At 39.1% G+C, this 20,436-nt stretch overlaps 1 protein-coding gene and 1 long non-coding RNA gene across 2 annotated transcripts; one reads left to right on the forward strand and one right to left on the reverse strand.

Annotated features, from left to right (window-relative positions):
- Nucleotides 1-356: 356 nt before the first annotated feature.
- On the reverse strand, nucleotides 357-12,052 carry LOC121958993 (monocarboxylate transporter 12-B-like). The gene is made up of 7 exons (XM_088070013.1): nucleotides 11,806-12,052; nucleotides 5,775-5,878; nucleotides 4,945-5,088; nucleotides 3,868-4,155; nucleotides 3,429-3,789; nucleotides 2,676-2,935; nucleotides 357-2,449 (listed from the first exon to the last, which is right to left on the reverse strand). The coding sequence occupies exons 1-7, from the start codon at nucleotides 11,916-11,918 to the stop codon at nucleotides 2,265-2,267; spliced, it is 1,455 nt and encodes a 484-aa protein (XP_087926139.1). The 5' UTR covers nucleotides 11,919-12,052; the 3' UTR covers nucleotides 357-2,264.
- Nucleotides 4,044-10,294, forward strand: LOC148186271 (uncharacterized). The gene is made up of 3 exons (XR_015774973.1): nucleotides 4,044-4,180; nucleotides 4,952-5,104; nucleotides 7,307-10,294. It is a non-coding gene; the product is annotated as an uncharacterized LOC148186271 (long non-coding RNA).
- Nucleotides 12,053-20,436: the final 8,384 nt, after the last annotated feature.

Genomic DNA, 20,436 nt, shown 5'->3' on the forward strand with positions numbered 1-20,436 from the left:
CTGAGGAGAACAGGAGAAACCGGCAGCTTCATAAAAGCCAACATAGTTTATTTATTAATGAAGCATAATCGGCCTCAGAGGTGTGAGGCTGCCAAAAATAAACACTTAACAGGAGACGGTTAATTCAGGTCACTCAGACTCGAGCTGCACCAAAGCTGAGAACGCTCTGACAGGCCAGAAAAACAGGTTTATCATTTCATCTGTTTATATTGTAAATATACATATAATTTATTAATTTATGTAATTTGTTTTATTTAAAAAACATTAGTAATAATATGGTACATGTTCAATAAACTGCAGTCTGAGCTAAATGTAAAACTCCAGGAAAAATGAAAACAACAGGAAACAAACACGTCTTTCACAAAATGTCCCTTTAATCGATCAACATAAAAAAAATGTTTGTAATAATCCTAAAACCAAAAAACACGATTTATTATTCTAATGTAGAACGGCAGCTTTTATCGCTGCTCTTTGGCATTCGAGTCTTCAGATTACAGGATGAACGTGGTTACTTAAGACTCGTGCTGACGTGTCAAGACGTCCTTGTGGTTTAACCCCGAACATGCTGTTCACGTCCCGTCGCTTCACGGCAACGTCATGCCTGAGCGGATTCTCCACGTTACTAATCATTTCTTAAATATGACATCAGTTTGGTCCCATGAGCTGCTGAATTAGATTAGAGACAAACCTGATTAGACGCAGCAGCACTGATCATGGTGAGCAAATCTAACAGACATTTCAGCCCTGAGTCCACAAAATGTGCTAAAATAAAACTAAAAGTTACAAAAACTTGAACAAACCTGAGTCAGCACAGATGGCAGAGTCAAAAAATGCTAACAAAAAAGCACCTTTAAGGTATCTTTTAAATAAGACACTCTTAAATCTTAAAGGGATGTTTTCCTTCTTTCCTTCAATAATAACTATTTTATCACATCTAAAAAACACAAGGATTTAACTGGTTAACGAACATTTGACACAGACAAATGAAAAGATTCAAACTTCATGTCGGAGATACCACAGTGATGTCTGCTTTTAGCCCTTAAAACGCCGTCCACACCAAGAACGATGAGGACAGTTTCAAAATTCAGGCACGATACTGGGGGCCAGATTCAGCTGCTGGCTGTAAGTTGAGTGTATCTGCTGTAGTGCATAAAAAGGCACAAAACTGAGCGTTTATGAAGCGCTTATGAAAACGTTTTGGATAAAATCACGAAACAATTAAGCGTATGCACCTGGAGAATAACTCAAATCCTCCACCAACATCTCTTACTGCCCCCATTCAAACCAGTGTAGAACCAGTCCTCACCATGACGATACAACGTTAGTATTTCATACTGCATCTACGGCCGCCGCAGTAACGGCGGCGCCGCTGGTCGCTGGATTCGTCTGTAGTTATGGTGCTTGGTGTTGACGGCTGTCTTTAGTCAATGTTTCCACTGAGCTGTCTACATGGCTTTAAAAAATAAATATTACTCTAAATTTTCCAGTTTACATGCAGCCTGAGGCGAAATAACTGAGATTACAGCATTGTGCGCAGGATCGTGGGTGCTTTAACCCTTTGAAAACTAAGCAAATTATTGGCACGCTTTCTGTAAAAAAGAAAAAAAACGTGAAGAAAAGATGAGCAACTTATCGAGACGGCCCAAAAGTTTAGAACAAATTAGTAAAAAGTGACAAGAAAATGATCTGAGTGTAAGCCACACAACATTTGCAAGAAATGAGTTCAAAGTTACAAGAAAATTAAAATAAGAAACAAAAACAAAATATAAATGTCATTTTCCGGAATTTTGTTTTTGGAAAATATCAAATAATCACCCCTTTAGCTAATTTTCTCGTCATTTTTTTGTTCACCTTTTACTAATTTTTTGCCGGAAACAACACGAGTTGCTCTTTTTCTTTTATTCCCACGTTTTCACACGTCTCTGAATCACAAGAAAACTGATGTCGATCCAGGTGTCGAAGGGTTAAAAGCGCTGCGGTTACACGAAGGCAACTGTGAAAAGTAGAACTCGTTCTTGGGTAGAATTCGAGGTGTCGGGGCGGTCCTTCGGCGGGCTTCAGTGGCGTGCGTCCGTTTCCGGGTCCTTCCTCTGCGTTTAGAAGCCCCGAGAAAGTTCGGCAGCGTTGATTGTTTGAAACTTTCAGCCGATTCAAATTAATCCACGACGTCTCAATCGATGAATCCGATTGTTCGTTTCCTGCTTTCGCCGCGAGGCGACGTCCTGACTGACCGCCTCCTTGTCGAATCCGACGACGTAATTTCATTAGCTGCACGCGGAGAGGGGCTCGTTTTTGGTGTCCTTGTTGACGACAGTGGCGGTGGGGAGGTGGCGGCGCTGGCAGCGGCGGATCCAGAGGATGGTAGAGAGAACGATCGCGCTGGCCAGCATGGCGGTGCCGCTGAGGAAGAAGGTGGCCGTGTAACTTCCTGTGACGTCAACCAGCCAACCTGCAGGCAGAAAAGATTAGACTTTATCTTTTTTTCAGGTAATTTTCTTTTACTTTTTACAAATGTTCGGGCCTTTCTTCTTCACTTGTTGCGTTTGTCCCGTGGTTTTGAAATAAAGCTTTAATCAGGTTTCAAAGGGTTAAAGTAACTTTTCGGACAGAACCTTAAAGCAGCAGATCAGAAAAAATAGTCCTGTAAAAACATTGTGAGTCTTTCGGTTCCTCACCTCCGATTGGCGGGCTGACGAGGTACGGGATGGCGTGGAGGAAGTAGACCACGCCCAGCGCCGAGGCCAGGTACGGAGCTCCCACCACGTCTGACGTCACCACGGGGATCAGCGCCACGTAGGCTCCGTCGAAGTATCCGTAGACGACGGCGAAGGGCACGAGGAGCGCGAAGGAGCGCAGCAGCGGCACGAAGAGGCAGCTGAGACCCTCGAGACCCACCGCCAAGATGTAGCACGCCAGACGGTGCGGCTTCAGACACCTGAGGGACGCAGACTCAAGTAAATATCCTCGGTGTTGATTGAAAATCATCCTGTTGTGCAATTTTTCTGGTGTCGTCTTCATTGATTTATTGATTTCTGATGTTTTGTGTTTCCTGTTTGTTTCAGGTTTTTCTCTCTGCAGTGAGTTTTATCTACAAAGTCTGACGGGTTTTTATCTCGCGCCGTCACAGAGGTCAGCTCGCCGTGTCAGACGTTTGAAGAATGCGTGTGAATGTTTCAACTCTCACCATTGATTTTCTTTTGTTTGTTTTACAGATTTTCGCTCTGAGGTCCGGAGGCGCCGAAGGACATTCTCGAAACGTGAGAAATTTTCTTATTGGAAAATGAGGCCAGAAAAAAGTCACACTTTGAATTATGAGGACTTTTTTTTTTTTAAGTGAGGACATTTTGACGTGTGAGGACATATTGAGACATCCAGTAAAGTGACTAAATGTGTCTCTCTGGTGTCTTTGTGTCTCAGACTCGTCGTACCTGCGGTCCGTCAGCCAGCCGAAGGTGATGTTCCCCACGATGTCGATGACGCCCAGGATGGACATGAGGAAGGCGGCCTGCTGGTGGTTGACGCCGGCGTTCAGAGCGTACGGCACCAGGTAGACGAAGGGGAGGCTGCAGCCGCTGGCGAGGAACAGGAAGGACACGGCGAGGCCCACGAAGTCCGGCAGCAGCAGGAAGCGGTACTCCTGACTGGACAGGAAGCAGAAGCTGAAGCACCGCCCCCTCTGCAGCGTGGGGGCGGGGCTTCCTGAGAGCAGGAGCGAAGAAGACGGCGGCGATGAATTAGTGTCTGATTCTTTGGAGACAGCGAGCTCGGCGTCCTGCGGCGAGATGTTACCTGCAGCGGGAGACAAAGAGGTTTGTACATTTAAATAAAAAAAAATCTTTAATGTGTGACACGTGTATCGCCACACACCTGGTTTCTCCTCCCCCTCCTCTAGCTCCGCCTCCTCCACGCCCTCCCGCAGCGCGATTGGTCGAAGCAGCGCCCCGCAGACGCAGAGGTTGGCGACAAAGGCGCTGAGGACGAGCAGCGCCCCCCTCCACGAGTACAGCTCGATCAGCAGCTGCACCGCCGGCGCCAACACGAACGTCCCGATCCCGCTGCCCGACATGGCGATGCCGTACGCCAGCGCCTTCCGCTGGTGGAAGTAACAGCCGACCATGGAGATGGCGGGCGTGTAACAGAGAGCGAAGCCCAGACCTGGTGAGCGAGGACATTTTGGCAGGTGAGGACGTTTTACAGACGTGGACATTTTTTTAAGTTTAATAAAGGGTGGACTTTGGTGGAAAGGGGGGACATTTCTACGTTGTGAGGACACTTTGACAAGTGAGGACATTTTTTTGCAAAGTAAGGACATTTTGATAAGCGAGGTAATTTTGCAGACATGAAGACAAGTTTTAAGTATGACTGTTTCTAAGATAAGATAAAACTTTATTGATCCCACACCGAGGACACTCACTTTTCACAGCAGCTCAAACAGCTCAGACAGAAGGAGAGAGACAGGACGACACTTACAACATTAAACTAAAAAATGTGTGTAAAATGTGTATATACCTCGAAAAGTTTGATAAGAGTGGACTTTGGTGGGAAGGGGGGACATTTCTGCACAGTAAGGACATTTTTGCAAAGTGAGGATATTTTGATCAGTGTTTACAAGTTAGGACATATCTTCAAAGTGTCAACATTTGGAGGAGGCTGGGGACATTAGACATTTTTTTGAAAGTTGGGTTTTAAAAGAAAAAAAAAAAAGTTTTTAGAAAATGAGGACAGTTTGCAGGATGTTTTAGTGAGCGGGGATATTTGTAGAGGTGTCGACATTTTGAGGAGGTGGTTGTTTTAGAAAGCCGGGACATTTTTTGCAAACTGAGGGCATTTTTTGCAGATTAAGACCTTTTTTTTTTGCAAAGAAAGGACTTTTTTTGCAGAGTAAGGACATTTAGCAGAGTGAGGTCGTGTTTTACTAATTGGGGACATGACGTGTGTGTGGACCTGTCAGGATCCCCATGGTGAAGTAGAGGAGCTCCAGGCTGGTGGCGAAGGAGCTGAGGAGGAGTCCGCAGGAGGACAGCAGCCCGCCGAGCATCACCGCCACCCGACACGACCAGCGGTTCCCGACCAGGCTGCCCACGGGAGCTACCAAGACACACAGGTTTGTGTTTTTTTCATTTATTTATTTTTTATCATCAACACTTTCCCTAAAACCATGGAAAAAAAAACAGGAAAAGTCATGGAATTTGCAAAAGCAATTTCAAGGCCTGGAAAAGTTGTGGAAAACTAAATATACCCTGAAAGTTACAAAATGTCGAAATAAAAAAAATACCAATTAAAAAACAAACAAAAAACACTAAATAAAAATTAAAAATGAGCCAAAAATTATTTAAAAAAAACACACTATTTTCTTCAAACTCATTAAAATAATTTATCATAAGAAAAAAAGCCACATTTGTTTCTTTAATAATCTAAAAAAATTAAATTAAATTAACAAAAAAATGGCTACAAGTTTTTAAAGAAAACATGCCTCCGTGTTTTAATAAAAGATAATAATAATAAATAATAACCGACAGGGAGTTTCAGTAGTCGTTTCAGAGAATGTATGGTCTTTAAAATTTGGAAATTTATTGGTAAGATTTCCCTGGCCCCTGGCCCCTGGCCCCTGGCCCCTGGCCCCTGGCCCTGGCCCTGGCCCTGGCCCTGGCTCCCTGGCCCCTGGCCCTGGCCCCTGGCCCCTGGCCCTGGCCCCTGGCCCCTGGCCCCTGGCCCCTGGCCCCTGGCCCCTGGCCCCTGGCCCCTGGCCTGTTCAGCAGGTCTTTGGTACTGACCACAGAGCATGGTGGTGCAGTCCACCAGGCTGTGGATCCAGGCCGTCGCGGAGTAGTCGGCTTCAAAGTGAGACTGAAACTCCACAAAGAAGACGGAGATACACCTGCAGACAGGAAGTGACATCACAGATCAGTCAGCGTTTGACTAGTGATCAATAATTGAAGTTCACAGAATAATTCTCCGTCAGTATGACCGCTGAGCAGCGCTGAGTCAGCAGAGCGGGTGACAGTTACGTAACAGCGACTCGTTATCTGTGTGAGGTCACAGGTGAGAGCGCAGTTCACACTGGTTCCACTGGAAATAAACTGGGAGCAGCAGGAGAGACGCCGACTGATAATCTGCAGATTCGTGAGGCGGAGTGACGACGGGAACCGAGGAGGAGCCTCAGCAACGTGATGCTCGCTAAAGTTCAATTCAGTAAATCTTTATTGTCCGCCGAGCACAACTGTGGTGCTGCTTAAAAAAAATATAAACTGAAACAAAAAAAATATTTAAAACAGAAACACTTGAGGAACAGGAGTTAAGGGATTAAACAACAAAAAACAACCAAGAGGAACAAAAACCCACTGAACGAAAAAGAACAAAAATAAAATAAAACAAGGGAACCAAACAAACAAAAAAAACCATGGAGGCTCGATAAAGGGCCAACCAAAAACATGGAACAAAGACACATGAAAAACAACAAAAACAACAAAATGGGGAACAAAAACAAGGACAAAAAAGAACATTTGGAACAAAAACACCCCATGAGGGCCCAAAAAAGGGGAAGAAAAAACAGGGAACAAAGACATTTAGGAAATTTAAAGCAAACAAACATTAAAAAAAAACGACATGATAAACAAAACCATACAGGGGACAAAAATCAAAGGGAATAAAAACACTTAGTGATCAAAAAAAAAGAAAAAAACAGAACAAAAATTAACATGTAGAAATACACTTGAGGACAGAAATTAACAACATAAACCAAAACAAATTAAACGAAAGAAAAATAACTAAAAACATGAGAAACAAAAAAAACAAAAAGTAACACAGGGAACAAAAAAGAACATAAGGAACAAAACCAAAAAACACATTCACATGAAACAAACAACACCGGGAACAAAAAATAAATAAATAAAATAAACAACAACAACGTGGGGAACAAAAACTTGCAAAAAAACCCAAAAAACAAAACATGGGCATTGAACCGCATCTTTCTAGTCCGTCCAATGAATCTGCTCGTCCGGCGCTAACATCGAAAACAGTTATTCGTTTCTAGGTTTACTTTATAATTATTACGCAGCCCACTGAATACGCACAGTACTGTTTTCTCTGCTGGCTCCGCCCACCAGTTCCCGCTCGGCTCACAGACGTTACATTGTGACGCTACAGAAGAAATTTTTATATTAAACCTCCACGGATCAAAAATTCACAACAGAAAGATTCATAATTGAGCTTGTTTGCAGTTTGAGGCGTCCTGACAACAGTTTTACGGACGTATTTTCAGAACGGGGGTCTATGTGGTAAATTACTGTTTATTTTTTCACTGCAGGACCGCCAGCGGCCGCTCGAAAAACGGGTTCCTGAGGGTCCGTTGGGTCAATGCCAGCAGACCGTCTGAGTGACGTAACGCTGACAAACTGCTGTTTGTTCAGGTGTCAGAGTGTCGCAGTGAGACCTTCAGAGCTTCACGTAATGTAACACAGCTGGTTAGTCAACACACACACACACACACACACACACGGAGGTCAGTCAGTTCAGTGAAATGTGCCTTTACAGCAGAGTTATATTTTAGTAGAGCTGAGTCTGAGGACAATAAATAACATATTAAAGATATTTACATATTCTTACCAGTCTGTGTAAATACTCGATTCTGATTGGCTGCTGGGTGAAGTTAAAAACTGTTAACGGACACCTTCTAAAAGCAGTGAGACTGTTTAAACCTTAAAATGTGTTAATCTAAAAATAAGACTTTGATTCGTATAAAACTGAATTAAATCAATCTTTCAAAAGTCATGAAAATGCTCAGAAGTGAAAAATAAGATTTTATAAATTGTTTTTTTCTGATGTTGTATCGTAAAATCTTGTAACATCTATTGTTTGTTGAATAATTTTATAAATTTAAAATGTAAACAACAGAAAAAGGCTTTATTCATCAACAATGAGGACAAAACTAGGACTAATGATTATTCTTATTACTGATTAATCTGCTAATTCACTTAAATTAGTCTGTAAAACATAATTTAACATATCCAGCTGCTTTTTATTAGAGTTTTATTTTCTTTATACATGATGGCGATGAAATCCTCCCGCAGGAGCGACTGTTTTCACTGAGAAATAACACGTGTGCAAGAACTTCTTTCTCATGTCCTGCCAATTATTTATTCTTTTTATTAATCATTTAAAATGAAAAGTGTAATGTGACGTCTTTAACTCTTTAAAACCCGGACCGTCATCCGTTTACTTGACACCTGAGCAAAGTGGTTTGATGTATCTTTCAAAAATTCAGGAAAAAGGCCAAGAAGAGCAACTCAGCAAGAAACGTCCCACAAATTGCAAGAACGTAGTAAAAGGTGACGATTACCTAAAAAAATAGGGAAAAAATGTCTAGAAAGCTGTATTTGTAATTATAATATTTTACATTTAAAGTCACGTTTCAGAAAAAAATGAAAAAATATGACAAATAATAATATATATGTAAATAATAATAATAAATAATTTCGTTTTATTTTCAGCACTTTTTAGGTCATTTTTCGTTTTTCTTTTTTTTTTTTTTGCTTATTTTCAAGTAATTTTCTTATAGCTTATTTTTTGTATTTTATTTATTCATTTAAGTCTTGCTAATTTTTGGGCCATTTCCATTTAATTCAGGTTTAATTCTGCTTTGTCTTATTCAACCAAACCTCAAAATACTATCGAGAAAATCACAAAATATTCCGTTTTTAGAGGCTAAAAGTGATGTTTTTTTGTCATTTGTGCTAAAAAAAACTTTTCAAAAATGTTTACAACTTTTATTGTTTATCAATTATTTGTTTCAGCCTTAAATTATATATAATAATGTGGTTCTGTGTTTTAATGAAGTATTTTTTTTTAATATAATTTAGGTACTTTTTAGGTAATACTTTTACTGAAATCTAGTTTTGAAGAAACATAGAAGTTTGTTGAATATTTTTGCTGCTGAAGAGACAGATCCAAACATGTTGTTGACCGTCAGCTGTAAGACAACCTCTGTGTGTGTTTGTGTGTGTGTTTTTGTGTGTGTGTGTGTGTGTGTGTGTGTGTGTGTGTGTGTGTGTGTGTGTGTGTGTGTGTGTGTGTGTGTTGACAGAAACAGAAGCTGGCTCTCGTCTTGTCATTAGTAGGGCAGGCTGGACACAAACAACACTCCGAGTTTAACTATGTTTAGACTGACCCGCTGAGCTGTTACCGGACGTGTCGTCCCCTCGACGGGCGCCGTTTCTGCCGCACAGCTGTTTGTAAATGCATGCAGAGTTTTTTTTTTTGCATCTCAATCCGTGTGTGCATAATCAGACTCGTAAATGTGTAAATGAATCTAAAAAAGTGTTCTGAAATTAGTGAATGTGTACATGACTCTGCAAATGTGTGCCAGATTTGTAAATGTGTAAAATAAAAATGTGGTTTGGTAGAAATGAGGTTTTAGACTTGGGGAACAATCTGTTCATGCGGATAGCACGAGCTTAATAAGTAAATAAAAGAATGAATAAATAAAAATGAGAATGAATAAATAAACAAACAAACAAATAAATAAATACGGGGGTGGTGACCTAAAAACTGCTTGAAAATTAAAATATATATATATAAATAAAATAATAATTTAATAACATTTTTTTGCGATTTGCACAGTGTTTTTTGTGTGTTGCTCAATGCCTTTTTCCATGTTTCTGAAAAGAATCAAATTAATTTGCTCAGAGTTTACAGGTTTAAATACTTGTTAATGGTGTCTGAATGCAGCTCAAAAAGTGATGAAAAGGTTTCAAAGGGTTAACTGTCACACAGCCATCCTTCAGTCGTCGCCCGAATGTTCGGACCAGCAGCACATTTCTCCGCACCGGTCAGCAGCGATCTTTCTTATCGCACTGTGTCCCTGCCTGCCTGTGTGTCTGTTTTTGTGCCTGCTCGCCTCTCTCTCTGTTTAGAGTCGACAGGCCGGCGTTGTGGAATCATTTATCGTTTATGATCATCAGATCATTTATATCATACCTCATATATCCTTTATATCGTTCATTATAGAGCATTTAGTGTGTTTTGCCAGATTTGCTGGCGGCTCGTTGAAGAAATAGACGGTTAAAGTATCACAGCAGATTGCGAGCCTGCCTCGTAGCTCGGGCCGCGGCGGGAAGCTTGAACGCTCCGATTGCTCAACACTGAAAGCAAAAGCAAGCCGTCGGTGCTCCGTGGGAAATCTATGCGCCCCGCGTCTGATGTGAACCGGCCACTACACCACTAAATCTTAAACGCTTCATCTTTGAAAAAGAAAACAAAAACATGGAGAACCACAGAAAAACAGGGAAAAAAAGAACACGCATAACAAGACACGGAGAAAAAAACCCTAATAACAAAGGAAATAAACAAAAAAACACAACACAGGGAACAAAATACTGTTTGGATGAACTCGACTAACAAACTACAGACTTTCTACGACGTCAAAGCGTCAAAAAACATCAAAGATAAAAGTCGTCCTCGGACGTCTGACTGGACCCAGTCGAGCAGATTTCTAACTCTTCTTCGGTGGTGCGAGTGTTTGTGTTGAGGTTGTAGTTGCTGGTGAGAGACGGGTGAGTCTCGTATCTCGTACCTCAGTGGAGGATCGTGTTTCTGGTAACAGGAATCCGTTTCAACCTGTCTGACCTCTTCACGCCGCGAACACAAAGCTGCGCTCATGTCTGACACAATCAGGTTTTTACACGTCTTGTTTCGCCCAGCGGACTCCAACTATTAAACTAACCAACTAATAAATTTACTGCTCTGAAAAAAAGAAGAATGTCAACTAACTTAAAATGTTTCCTTCAGTCAGTAACACAGAACTTACTGTATGTGTTACTGATGCTGCGGAGACTTTAACTGTTCGTACAGAACCATGGTTTTTATCTGCTGCACTTTTGCACTCTGAAATTTTATACCATACATAGTATTTAGTATTATTGGATTTTTTCAATCTGTTTTTTATTTTTAGGGTTTATTATTTAGTATTTGTTTATAGGATTTAAAAAAAAAAAAGTTCCTGTGGATAATTACAGATGTGCCTTTATGTTATGTGTGAATAAACCACTGTAAAAAATGTAATTTCCTTTATTTTTTCAGTGTGATGAGTTTTTACAGAAACATAATAGTCATTTGTATCATCCTGACATGTTTCCTTTTTTTGTAATCAGCTTTTTTTATTTTTTAACATGGAGAATAAGCAACAAACACATTCATGCATAACAACACCCCCGTCACATTATAATAGGCCTTAGAGAATCTCCTGAAGCAGAAAATTAAGAAATAATTAGGGATTAAAATAAAAAAAAAATAAAATAAATTAAAATATTTTTTAAAAAAGGAAAAAAAAACTTAATAATAATGTAATGAAAAGTAAAAATAACTATAAAAATGTTGATAGTAAATAAAGCTACATTGGGCATACAGCATCTATGGCCCGGTGGTTGTTTTTAAAGGAAGCACAGATGGTTGACTCTTTGGAATTATGCATTTTTGCCACCGACATCTCCATATATGGTATTTCCTGTCCGGATTGTAGCCAGTGATTCAGAGAAAGGATGAGGAAGATGCTAACTTTCTCTTCTTCTTTCTCTTTTCTTTTTTTGCTGCTGTCAGGCCAACATTAAGTGCTTGTGGTGAAATAAAGATCTAAAGAGGAGGTATCATTCAGCAGGAGGCATGGCACTTTGATATTTGGCAGATCAGTTACAGTTGCAGATACCATTTCCCAAAACTCTACCACCTCTGTGCAAATCCAGCACACGTGCAGAAAAGCGCCACCATCAGGGCGTCCCGGCATGTTTCTGACTGCGTGTTTGTGTGTTTTACCTGGTTACAGCTCGCGTGCAGACCGTCACCATGAAGCAGCAGCCAACGATCACCCAGCCCCATCCTCCGTCCAGCGGTGGCACCGTGCCGCTCTGACGCCTCCCAGCAACCATCGCTGCAGCTGCCGGGTGAACCGGTCAGCTCCCACAGACGCTCTCCGTCCCTGATCCTGAGCTCACGCTTCGATCCCGCGTCCCTGTCTGCCGCTCCAGCCCCGAGCTCTCCGCAGAAAACAGCTGACGGTATGCCGAGCGTGTTCAGAAAACCGTCAGTCTGAGGTGCGGGGGATGGATCTGACTGAGAGCTCTGTGTGTCTGCAGGCGGACTCCTCCATGTCAGGTATCCAGGTGGAGACACTCGGCCGGGTGGAGCTGAGCCAAAAATAAGAAAACACTCGTAAGTTTAAGATGAAAACATAAAGACGGTAAAAGTGGAGAAAGAGAGTAAAAAGTGTCAGAAAAACATTCTGTCGCTGCAGAGAAGAGACGGTAAAGAGACAGTCTGCCTCTGAAACTTGAGTTAAAAAGCTTCTTCGGTCAATAAGTCACCAGCCGACCCTCAATCATTAACTGACCTCTGCGCGTGAACTCTGGAGGTGATGAGATATTATACAAGCGCACCCGCAGCCCCCCCAGCAGGAGCGTTTGGTCTTTAAGCCCCTTTTTCCTCTGATATCCTGAAACCCTCCTCTCTGCAGAGCATCAACAACACACGCAGCCGCGACAGGAAGAGCTTCACTCCTGAACCCGACACCCTTCGTCCCCCCGGGGGCAGGGAGGGGCCGCCGCTGCGGAGGGAGGGAGCCACGTCAGGTGTGAAAAAGGGAGCAGCCGGTCAGACAGGTCTAACAGGAGGGGATTTATGTCCCACAGTGGGTTTATTTCTGTCCTCACTGCAGCGTCAGATACACCAGGACCAGGGCCAAACAGGGTCAGGACCAGGACCGGGGCCAAACAGGGTCAGGACCAGGACCGGGGCCAAACACGGTCGGGACCAGGACTAGTGCCAAACAGGGTCGGGACCAGGACCAGTGCCAAACAGGGTCGGGACCGGGGCCAAACAGGGTCAAGACCAAAACAAAATAGGGGGGCTACAGCCAGTACAAGAACATTACGAACAGTGTGTTAAATTTAAGGCTGATGTGACTTAAAAATAATTTTGCGATATTTTTAGGCTAGATCGTGATACGCGATATATCACAAAATTTATACTAACTATACTAATACTAACGTGACCTGACACTGTGCATAATTCTGTTAAATTTCTTATGATTTTAATCTGACAAAGCATTTCTTTCGTTTTTTCTTTAATTTCAGGAACGCTTCTGTGATGCTGCAGGACACATTTCTTGGCCTGAAAAGAGTCCGGAGGAGGATCAGCATCTCGCGCTGGCTGGTAAGAAGATGTTTGACTTATCACTTCTTCAATTTCGTTTTTTCGGACTGAGTATTGCTTGTGTCTAATTTGAGTCTCTTATCTTACATCACCATGAATATCTCATCTCTGCAGGCAAAGCTCAGAAAGGTTTCAGGTAAAAGTGTGTTTACCTTCGTTCACAATGTTGAAGTTATCTGTAAAAATGACTGAAGGGATGAAGAGTTAAAATAAAATGCTATTTTGGCAAATTGTTTTGTTTGTTGGAGTTAATTCTTCTGTAATTTGTTAATTAATTCTAACATTTTTCAGTGAAGATCTGAACACTTTAGTGACTAACTAACGCCGCTCAGATAGTACGAAACATAACTCAGGACAGTGTTATAATCTCATGGTGTTGCTTTAACTCTGTTTTGTGAGTTAAATGTTTAACTGTTTCAAAAGTGTTAATGTAACGAACAGAAAGTGTGGAGCTATAAACTCTGAAAAAGTGTTAAAATCAACCATTTAACACTTTTATTCTGAAAATCAACTAACAGAAAAACCTGTTACAGACAGACCGAGTCAAATACTCAACAACTGTAATTAAAAATCCTGTCTTTCCTGAGAGAACCTGTCTCTACAACCATTAATCCAACTTTAACTTAAATATAATGCAGGGATTTTATTTTGGAGTAAAAATATTAACCCATTAAACTGAAAAGTACCCACGGTGATGTGCATTTTCTCTAAATGTAGCTTTAAAAATATATGAAATGCTTTGAAATGTCATTCAGTGAGATGGTTAGTTATGACACAGCTTTCGATGAATTAACAATAAAACGTATGTATTAATCTGTTATTTTAAACGAAACCTGAAAAAAGCAGCTATAACTATAACAGATAGTTGTAGATATATAAAGAGATAAGGATATATATAGTGAATCAGGTTGGAGAATTTAGATGTTAATATTGGGAGGTGGGGAGTTTACAACAATCACTCTGGTTTTGTTTGATTTTTAAAATTAACAGTCAAAAAACATACATTTAAAACCCCAATTTTTCAAATATTCATTTACAGTCTTTAACACTTTGAAACCTGGGTTGTCACCACTTTGGGTTTTTTTGGATTTAACATTTAAACCTCTGAAACACAAGAAAAACTGGATTGTTTATTTATTTATTTATTTTTTAAAAATGAGGGGATAAAAGGCAGTTGGCGACTTGGCATGAAATGTTCCACAAATTAGGATTTTTTTTTTCTTTCTTTAGTTTTTTTTGTGGCAAGAAAATAAACTTAACTAACAAAAACGAGACAGAAAGGGGAGATCATCAGAAAATTATTAAACAACTGGGTCAAATATTAAAAAAATATAACCATGTAAGAAAGATTATAGAAATAAATATGAACTTTTATTATTTATATATATTTTGTAATTTTATTTGAGCACTTTTTACTTCTTTTTTTCTTTTTTTGTTTTCTTTTTTTTTTTTTTTTTAATCTGTGGATTTCCTTGTAACTTTAGACTTTTTTTTTTTTGCTAATTTTTGGGTCATTTTCTTTTTATGTTATTTTTTCTTCTTTTTTTTGAAAGTAAAAAACATCCACACCCTTATTATTTCTGGTTTATAATGAAGTTATTAAGAGAGCTAATTAATATTAATAACGGAGCGATCATCTGCGCTCGCGCACCTCATGACGCAGCACTTCAACAACAAACACAAACTGGTAAAAACTTAAAGATGCCGAAACACCTGAAACTTGCGCCTCAGTCACGGGAGCGCGAGCAGATTACCACCTCAGTCACGCACGCGCACACACGTCACAGTTGAGAATAAAGGGCGTCAAATGCCGCATAAACTCGTGCCTGTCCGCGCGCTCATAGGCGGGCGCGTCGCTTAGAGCTTTAGTGTGTCCACCAATACATCAAAACACACAAAGTCTATATATATATATATATATATATATATATATATATATATATATATATATATATATATATATATATATATATATATATATATATATATATATATATATATATATATATATATATGTATATATATTCTCGTGGTTCTCTTAGGGAAGATGAATTCATTTTGATTTATTTTCAGAATAAATGGTTTAAAGAGTAACATCAACAAATGTTAAAAGTTCTATGAGATGAAAAAAAATCTAAATCTAAAACTCAAAGATTCTGCAGAAAAAGAATTAATAACTCCTTCTTTCTTCCGTATATTTAATATTACCACAATACCTTTGCCACAATATAATTTTATTGCTATTTTAAACATTTAGAGATGTATGTTTGCCTTTTTTCATCTGTAAATTTTGCCAGCAAAAAGAAAGATTTTACAGTATTTAAGACACATTTTCTCAACACAATCATTTTTATTGCAGGAAAATGTTATTGGTTCAATTATTGTGGTAGCAAAACATAAATTTGTTTTTGCAATATCAGTCAATCTGTACTTGCAATCCATATGTGATATCATTTAAGTTGATATATACATATGTAAGCTTACAGGATCATCTTAAAGGATCTTAAATAATGCCCTCTTGTGGGCGTTATTAGATTTATATATATAATATATATATAAGATAGATAAGATATACAACAACTAACTGCCTTCAGTCCAGTTGGAAATCACTTTATTACATTTATATGAATATAAAATCTCAATTAAAGCCAATAAATCTTAATTACATTACATGTTTTGAGAACATCAGACCTTCTCTGACTTCATATTTTAAGTTTGAAGGATTATTGAACTCAGAATTGATATTATACTTAATTCCCACTTTTCAATCTCACATTTAACTTTACTATTTTCTAATTAACCAACTGTTAAAACCAGCTTCTTTTCATTGCAATATCTAATTTTCGAATTTACCCTAAAACATGATGACGCAGAGCACTAAAACATCCTTTAAACTTTTACTGTGAAAGTCTTCTCCTCCTCCACGCGGAGGCTGTGATTTTGGCTGCGGGCTCGCGCTTCGCGCATGTGTTAATCAATAATCGATAATCGTGTCTCACCGCTGCGGCTCCGTCGATGAAACCAAACAAACCAACTTTGTTCGGGCTGCAGATGTTTCAGGAGCGAGACAACCGGAAGGCTCGCGGTGACTCTGGAGCTCCTCGCGGGCTCTTCTCTCTCTTTCTCTCTGTCAATTATCGATCCCCGATTAATCCATGTGATCAGTTAGCAGCAGCTTCACGTGCCGCGAAAACTTTTTCATCCGCGGAGGGACACGTGGCTCAGCCCGTGTGGAACCTCCTCCTCCCCCTCCCTCATCCTCTCCTCCTCCCTCATCCTCAACCTCCTCCTCCTCCTGCTCTCCTCCTCCTCCTCCTCCTCCTCCTCCTCCTCCTCCTCCTCCTCCTCCTCCTCCTCCTCCTCCTCTTTTACTCAAATTTTCATTTTTAAGAGCAAAGTATTAACATTTAACAGCAAATAATATTGCTCATAAAAATAAAAAAAATCACTAATTTTAAAAATAAAAACACTTAAATTCTAAAAGTGATAAAAACATTATAATTTTTCTATTTATTTAAATTCTGTTTTATTTGTTTTATTTCCTTTTATTTGGTGTATTTTTTTATTAATTTACATTGACATTTCCATCCATCCATCCATTTTCTTCCGCTTATCCAGAGTCGGGCGGCGGGGGCAGAAACCCAGACTGCCCTCTCCCGGCCATTTCGTCCAGCTCTTCCCGGGGGACCCCGAGGCGTTCCCAGGCCAGCTGAGAGACAAGGTCTCTCCAGTGTGTCCTGGGTCTAAAATAACCATAACATAAAACTGATGATATATATATATAAATATATATATGTATATATGTATGTATACACACAGTATATATAATAGCCAAAACTTACATTTGGATCAAATACCAATTAATGCTTTATATTCTCCAGCATCATTATTCATTTCCCATCACAAAAAAAAAAAAATAATAATACACTCTTTCAGATTCTGACCACATTTTTTTTTCACGTTCTGCATCTTGCGTAATTTGTCTTCTGGTTTTAATTTTTATCCCAGCTCCACCCTTCTTTGGTCTCGCTTGTGTTCAGTAGGACTTCGGCTTTCTGTTCTTAAATGGTTTTTTAAGTATCCCATTTCTGCTTTTCCTTGTCTGTCAAACAACTTCGTAAACTCTGCTTTGAACAAATTAATTTGTTTAACTTAAGCGAAGCCTCTAATGTCCTAAAATCATAGAAATGTCTTTGAATCCCAGAAATCAAAAGAATAGAAAGATAAAATTAAAAGTCTTCAAATTCAAATGTACCAAAATTCTAAACATCTTAAAATCTGAGACATTTCACCTGAGTATCACAGAAATGTCCCAAAAATCCGAGAAACATCCTAAAATCCCAGAAACAGACTAAAATTTGAGATACATCCCATTTGGTCCAATTTTGGTGATTTAAAAGAAATATCACCAGTAATTTTAAAGAAATTTGGTTAAATTTCCAAAATATTTAGAGAAGTGCTGATATGTACCTTTTAATAATTACCAAAATTTGAAAAAAAACAAAGCACCAAAATGTTTTCCTCAAAAATTGGCAAAATGTTTAAACAAAAAAAAAAATCCATGATGTTTTCTTTAGCTTTTGCCAAACATTTTTAATGACAAAGTCATGGAGGTTCAAAAACCGTTAAAAATAGAATAAAAATATTATTTAAAAATAAAAGTATAATAAAAACAATTATTTTTGGCAAAAAAATTTAAATGAGATGAATGATGAATAACGTGACATGATGTGAAATATCGCTATTTGAAGATTTTTTTATTTTTTTTTACAGAAGCATTCACTGCAGAAATTTTTAAATCCAAGAATAATTTCTGTTTCTAAAATTTGTGAAAATGGGTGTAAAATTAATAGAAAATGGTTGAAATGATTTTTTAATATGCCTCCTGTTTTTTTTAACCAACCCCTCCCCTCTCATAATTACCAAACTGTCCCTGACTAAAAATTAATGATTCCCATTGTTTCCATGAGCTGACACCATTTCTCCAAAACTTTATTTACCGCTGTGTCTGTTACTTTATGCAAACTGGGAACCAAGCGAGCAGAAGCCCTAACCTGAATGAAATGTTTACTTAATTTCAACTATTAGTTGTATGATAATGTTCTGAAAATAAATTTTATTCTATTTCTGCAGGAAACACCCTGACTGGTTAAAGAGACAGACGAGGACCAGGACTTCTTGGAGGACATGACCTGTGCCAGACTATTTCCTGGGGGTGCTCTGGTAGGACATTTTCCTTTGGTGAAATGCCATAAAATTTCTAGCTGTCGAAAAAAAGTAATAGTGTAGTGTGAAGAAAATAAATTCAGTATGACATATCGAAAAGTATTTAAAAAAGTCAAAGTATAGTATGTCTTTTTAACATTTTTTAAAAACGGGGAAAGTTGCAAAAACGGCCAAAAAAACCAAAATATGGCATGTCGAAAAAATGACCCAGAAAGCAAGGCTATAGTATGGCAAAAATGTCAAAAAATGACATGTCCCAAAAACAACTTAAAACTGCTTAAAACAGCTTTAAATAGCGCTGAGACACACCATAGCATAGAAAGTTGCAAAACGCCCAAAAAAAATCTGGATTGTCGAAAAAATGACCCAGTAAGCAGGGCTATAGTATGGCAAAAATGTCAAAAAATGTCACGTCCCAAAATCAACTTAAAACTGCTTAAAACAGCTTTAAATAGCGTGCTGAGACACGCCATAGCATAGAAAGTTGCAAAAACGGCAAAAAAGACCAAAATGTGGCATGTCGAAAAAATGACCAACAAAGCAAGGCTATAGTATGGCAAAAATGTCAAAAAATGACATGTCCCAAAAACAGCTGAAAATACCTGAAAACTGCTTTAAATAGCGCACTGAGACACGCCATAGCATAGAAAGTTAGAAAAACGGCCAAAAAACCCCAAAATATGGCATGTCGAAAAAATGACCCAGAAAGCAAGGCTATAGCATGGCAAAAATGTCAAAAAATGACATGTCCCAAAAACAGCTGAAAACTGCTTAAAACTGCTTTAAATATAGTGCCGAGACACGCCATAGCATAGAAACTTGCAAAAACGGCCAAAAGACCCCCAAAATATGGCATGTCGAAAAAATGACCCTGAAAGCAAGGCTATAGTATGGCAAAAATGTCAAAAAATGTCATGTCCCAAAAACAGCTGAGAATACCTGAAAACTGCTTTAAATAGCGCACTGAGACACTCCATAGCATAGAAAGTAAGAAAAACGGCCAAAAAACCAAAAATATGGCATGTCAAAAAAAATGACCTAAAAGGAAAGGCTATAGCATGGCAAAAATGTCAAAAAATGCCATGTCCGAAAAACAGCTGAAAATACCTGAAAACTGCTTAAAACAGCTTTAAATAGGGTGCTGAGACATGCCATAGCATAGAAAGTTAGAAAAACGGCAAAAAAACCCCCAAAATATGGCATGTCGAAAATATGACCAAGAAAGCAAGGCTATAGTATGGCAAAAATGTCAAAAAATGGCATGTCCCAAAAACAGTTGAAAATACCTGAAAACTGCTTTAAATTGCATGCTGACACACGCCATAGCATAGAAAGTTAGAAAAACGGCCAAAAAACCCCAAAATATGGCATGTTGATAAAAATGACCCAGAAAGCAAGGCTATAGTATGGCAAAAATGTCAAAAAATGTCATGTCCCAAAAACAGCTGAAAATACCTGAAAACTGCTTCAGATAGTGCACTGAGACACGCCATAGCATAGAAAGTTGCAAAAACGGCTAAAAAGAACAAAATATGGCATGTCGAAAAAATGACCCAGAAAGCAAGGCTATAGTATGGCAAAAATGTCAAAAAATGTCATGTCCCAAAAACAGCTGAGAATACCTGAAAACTGCTTTAAATTGCGTGCTGACACACGCCATAGCATAGAAAGTTAGAAAAACGGCCAAAAAACCCCAAAATATGGCATGTCGAAAAAATGACCCAGAAAGCAAGGCTATAGTATGGCAAAAATGTCAAAAAATGACATGTTCCAAAAACGGCTGAAAACTGCTTAAAACAGCTTTAAATAGCGCACTGAGACACACCATAGCATAGAAACTTGCAAAAACGGCAAAAAAAACCCCCAAAATATGGCATGTCGAAAAAATGACCCAGAAAGCAAGGCTATAGTATGGCAAAAATGTCAAAAAATGGCATGTCCCAAAAACAGTTGAAAATACCTGAAAACTGCTTTAAATAGTGTGCTGACACAGGCCATAGCATAGAAAGT

The sequence above is a fragment of the Plectropomus leopardus genome, chromosome 19, assembly GCF_026936395.1.
Source record: "Plectropomus leopardus strain MGB_pleo_1.0 chromosome 19, ASM2693639v1, whole genome shotgun sequence".
In the NCBI taxonomy this organism is placed as follows: domain Eukaryota; kingdom Metazoa; phylum Chordata; class Actinopteri; order Perciformes; family Serranidae; genus Plectropomus; species Plectropomus leopardus.

Bases quoted from the DNA above. Each gene is read 5' to 3' on its own strand.
- LOC121958993 (XM_088070013.1), bottom strand. From the start codon at position 11,918: ATGGTTGCTGGGAGGCGTCAGAGCGGCACGGTGCCACCGCTGGACGGA. The intron at 3,790-3,867 runs GTGTGTGGCGAT...CTCCCGCTGCAG, and splicing joins GGAGGGGGAGGAGAAACCAG to GTAACATCTCGCCGCAGGAC. The intron at 2,450-2,675 runs GTGAGGAACCGA...TTCTGCCTGCAG, and splicing joins CGTCAGCCCGCCAATCGGAG to GTTGGCTGGTTGACGTCACA.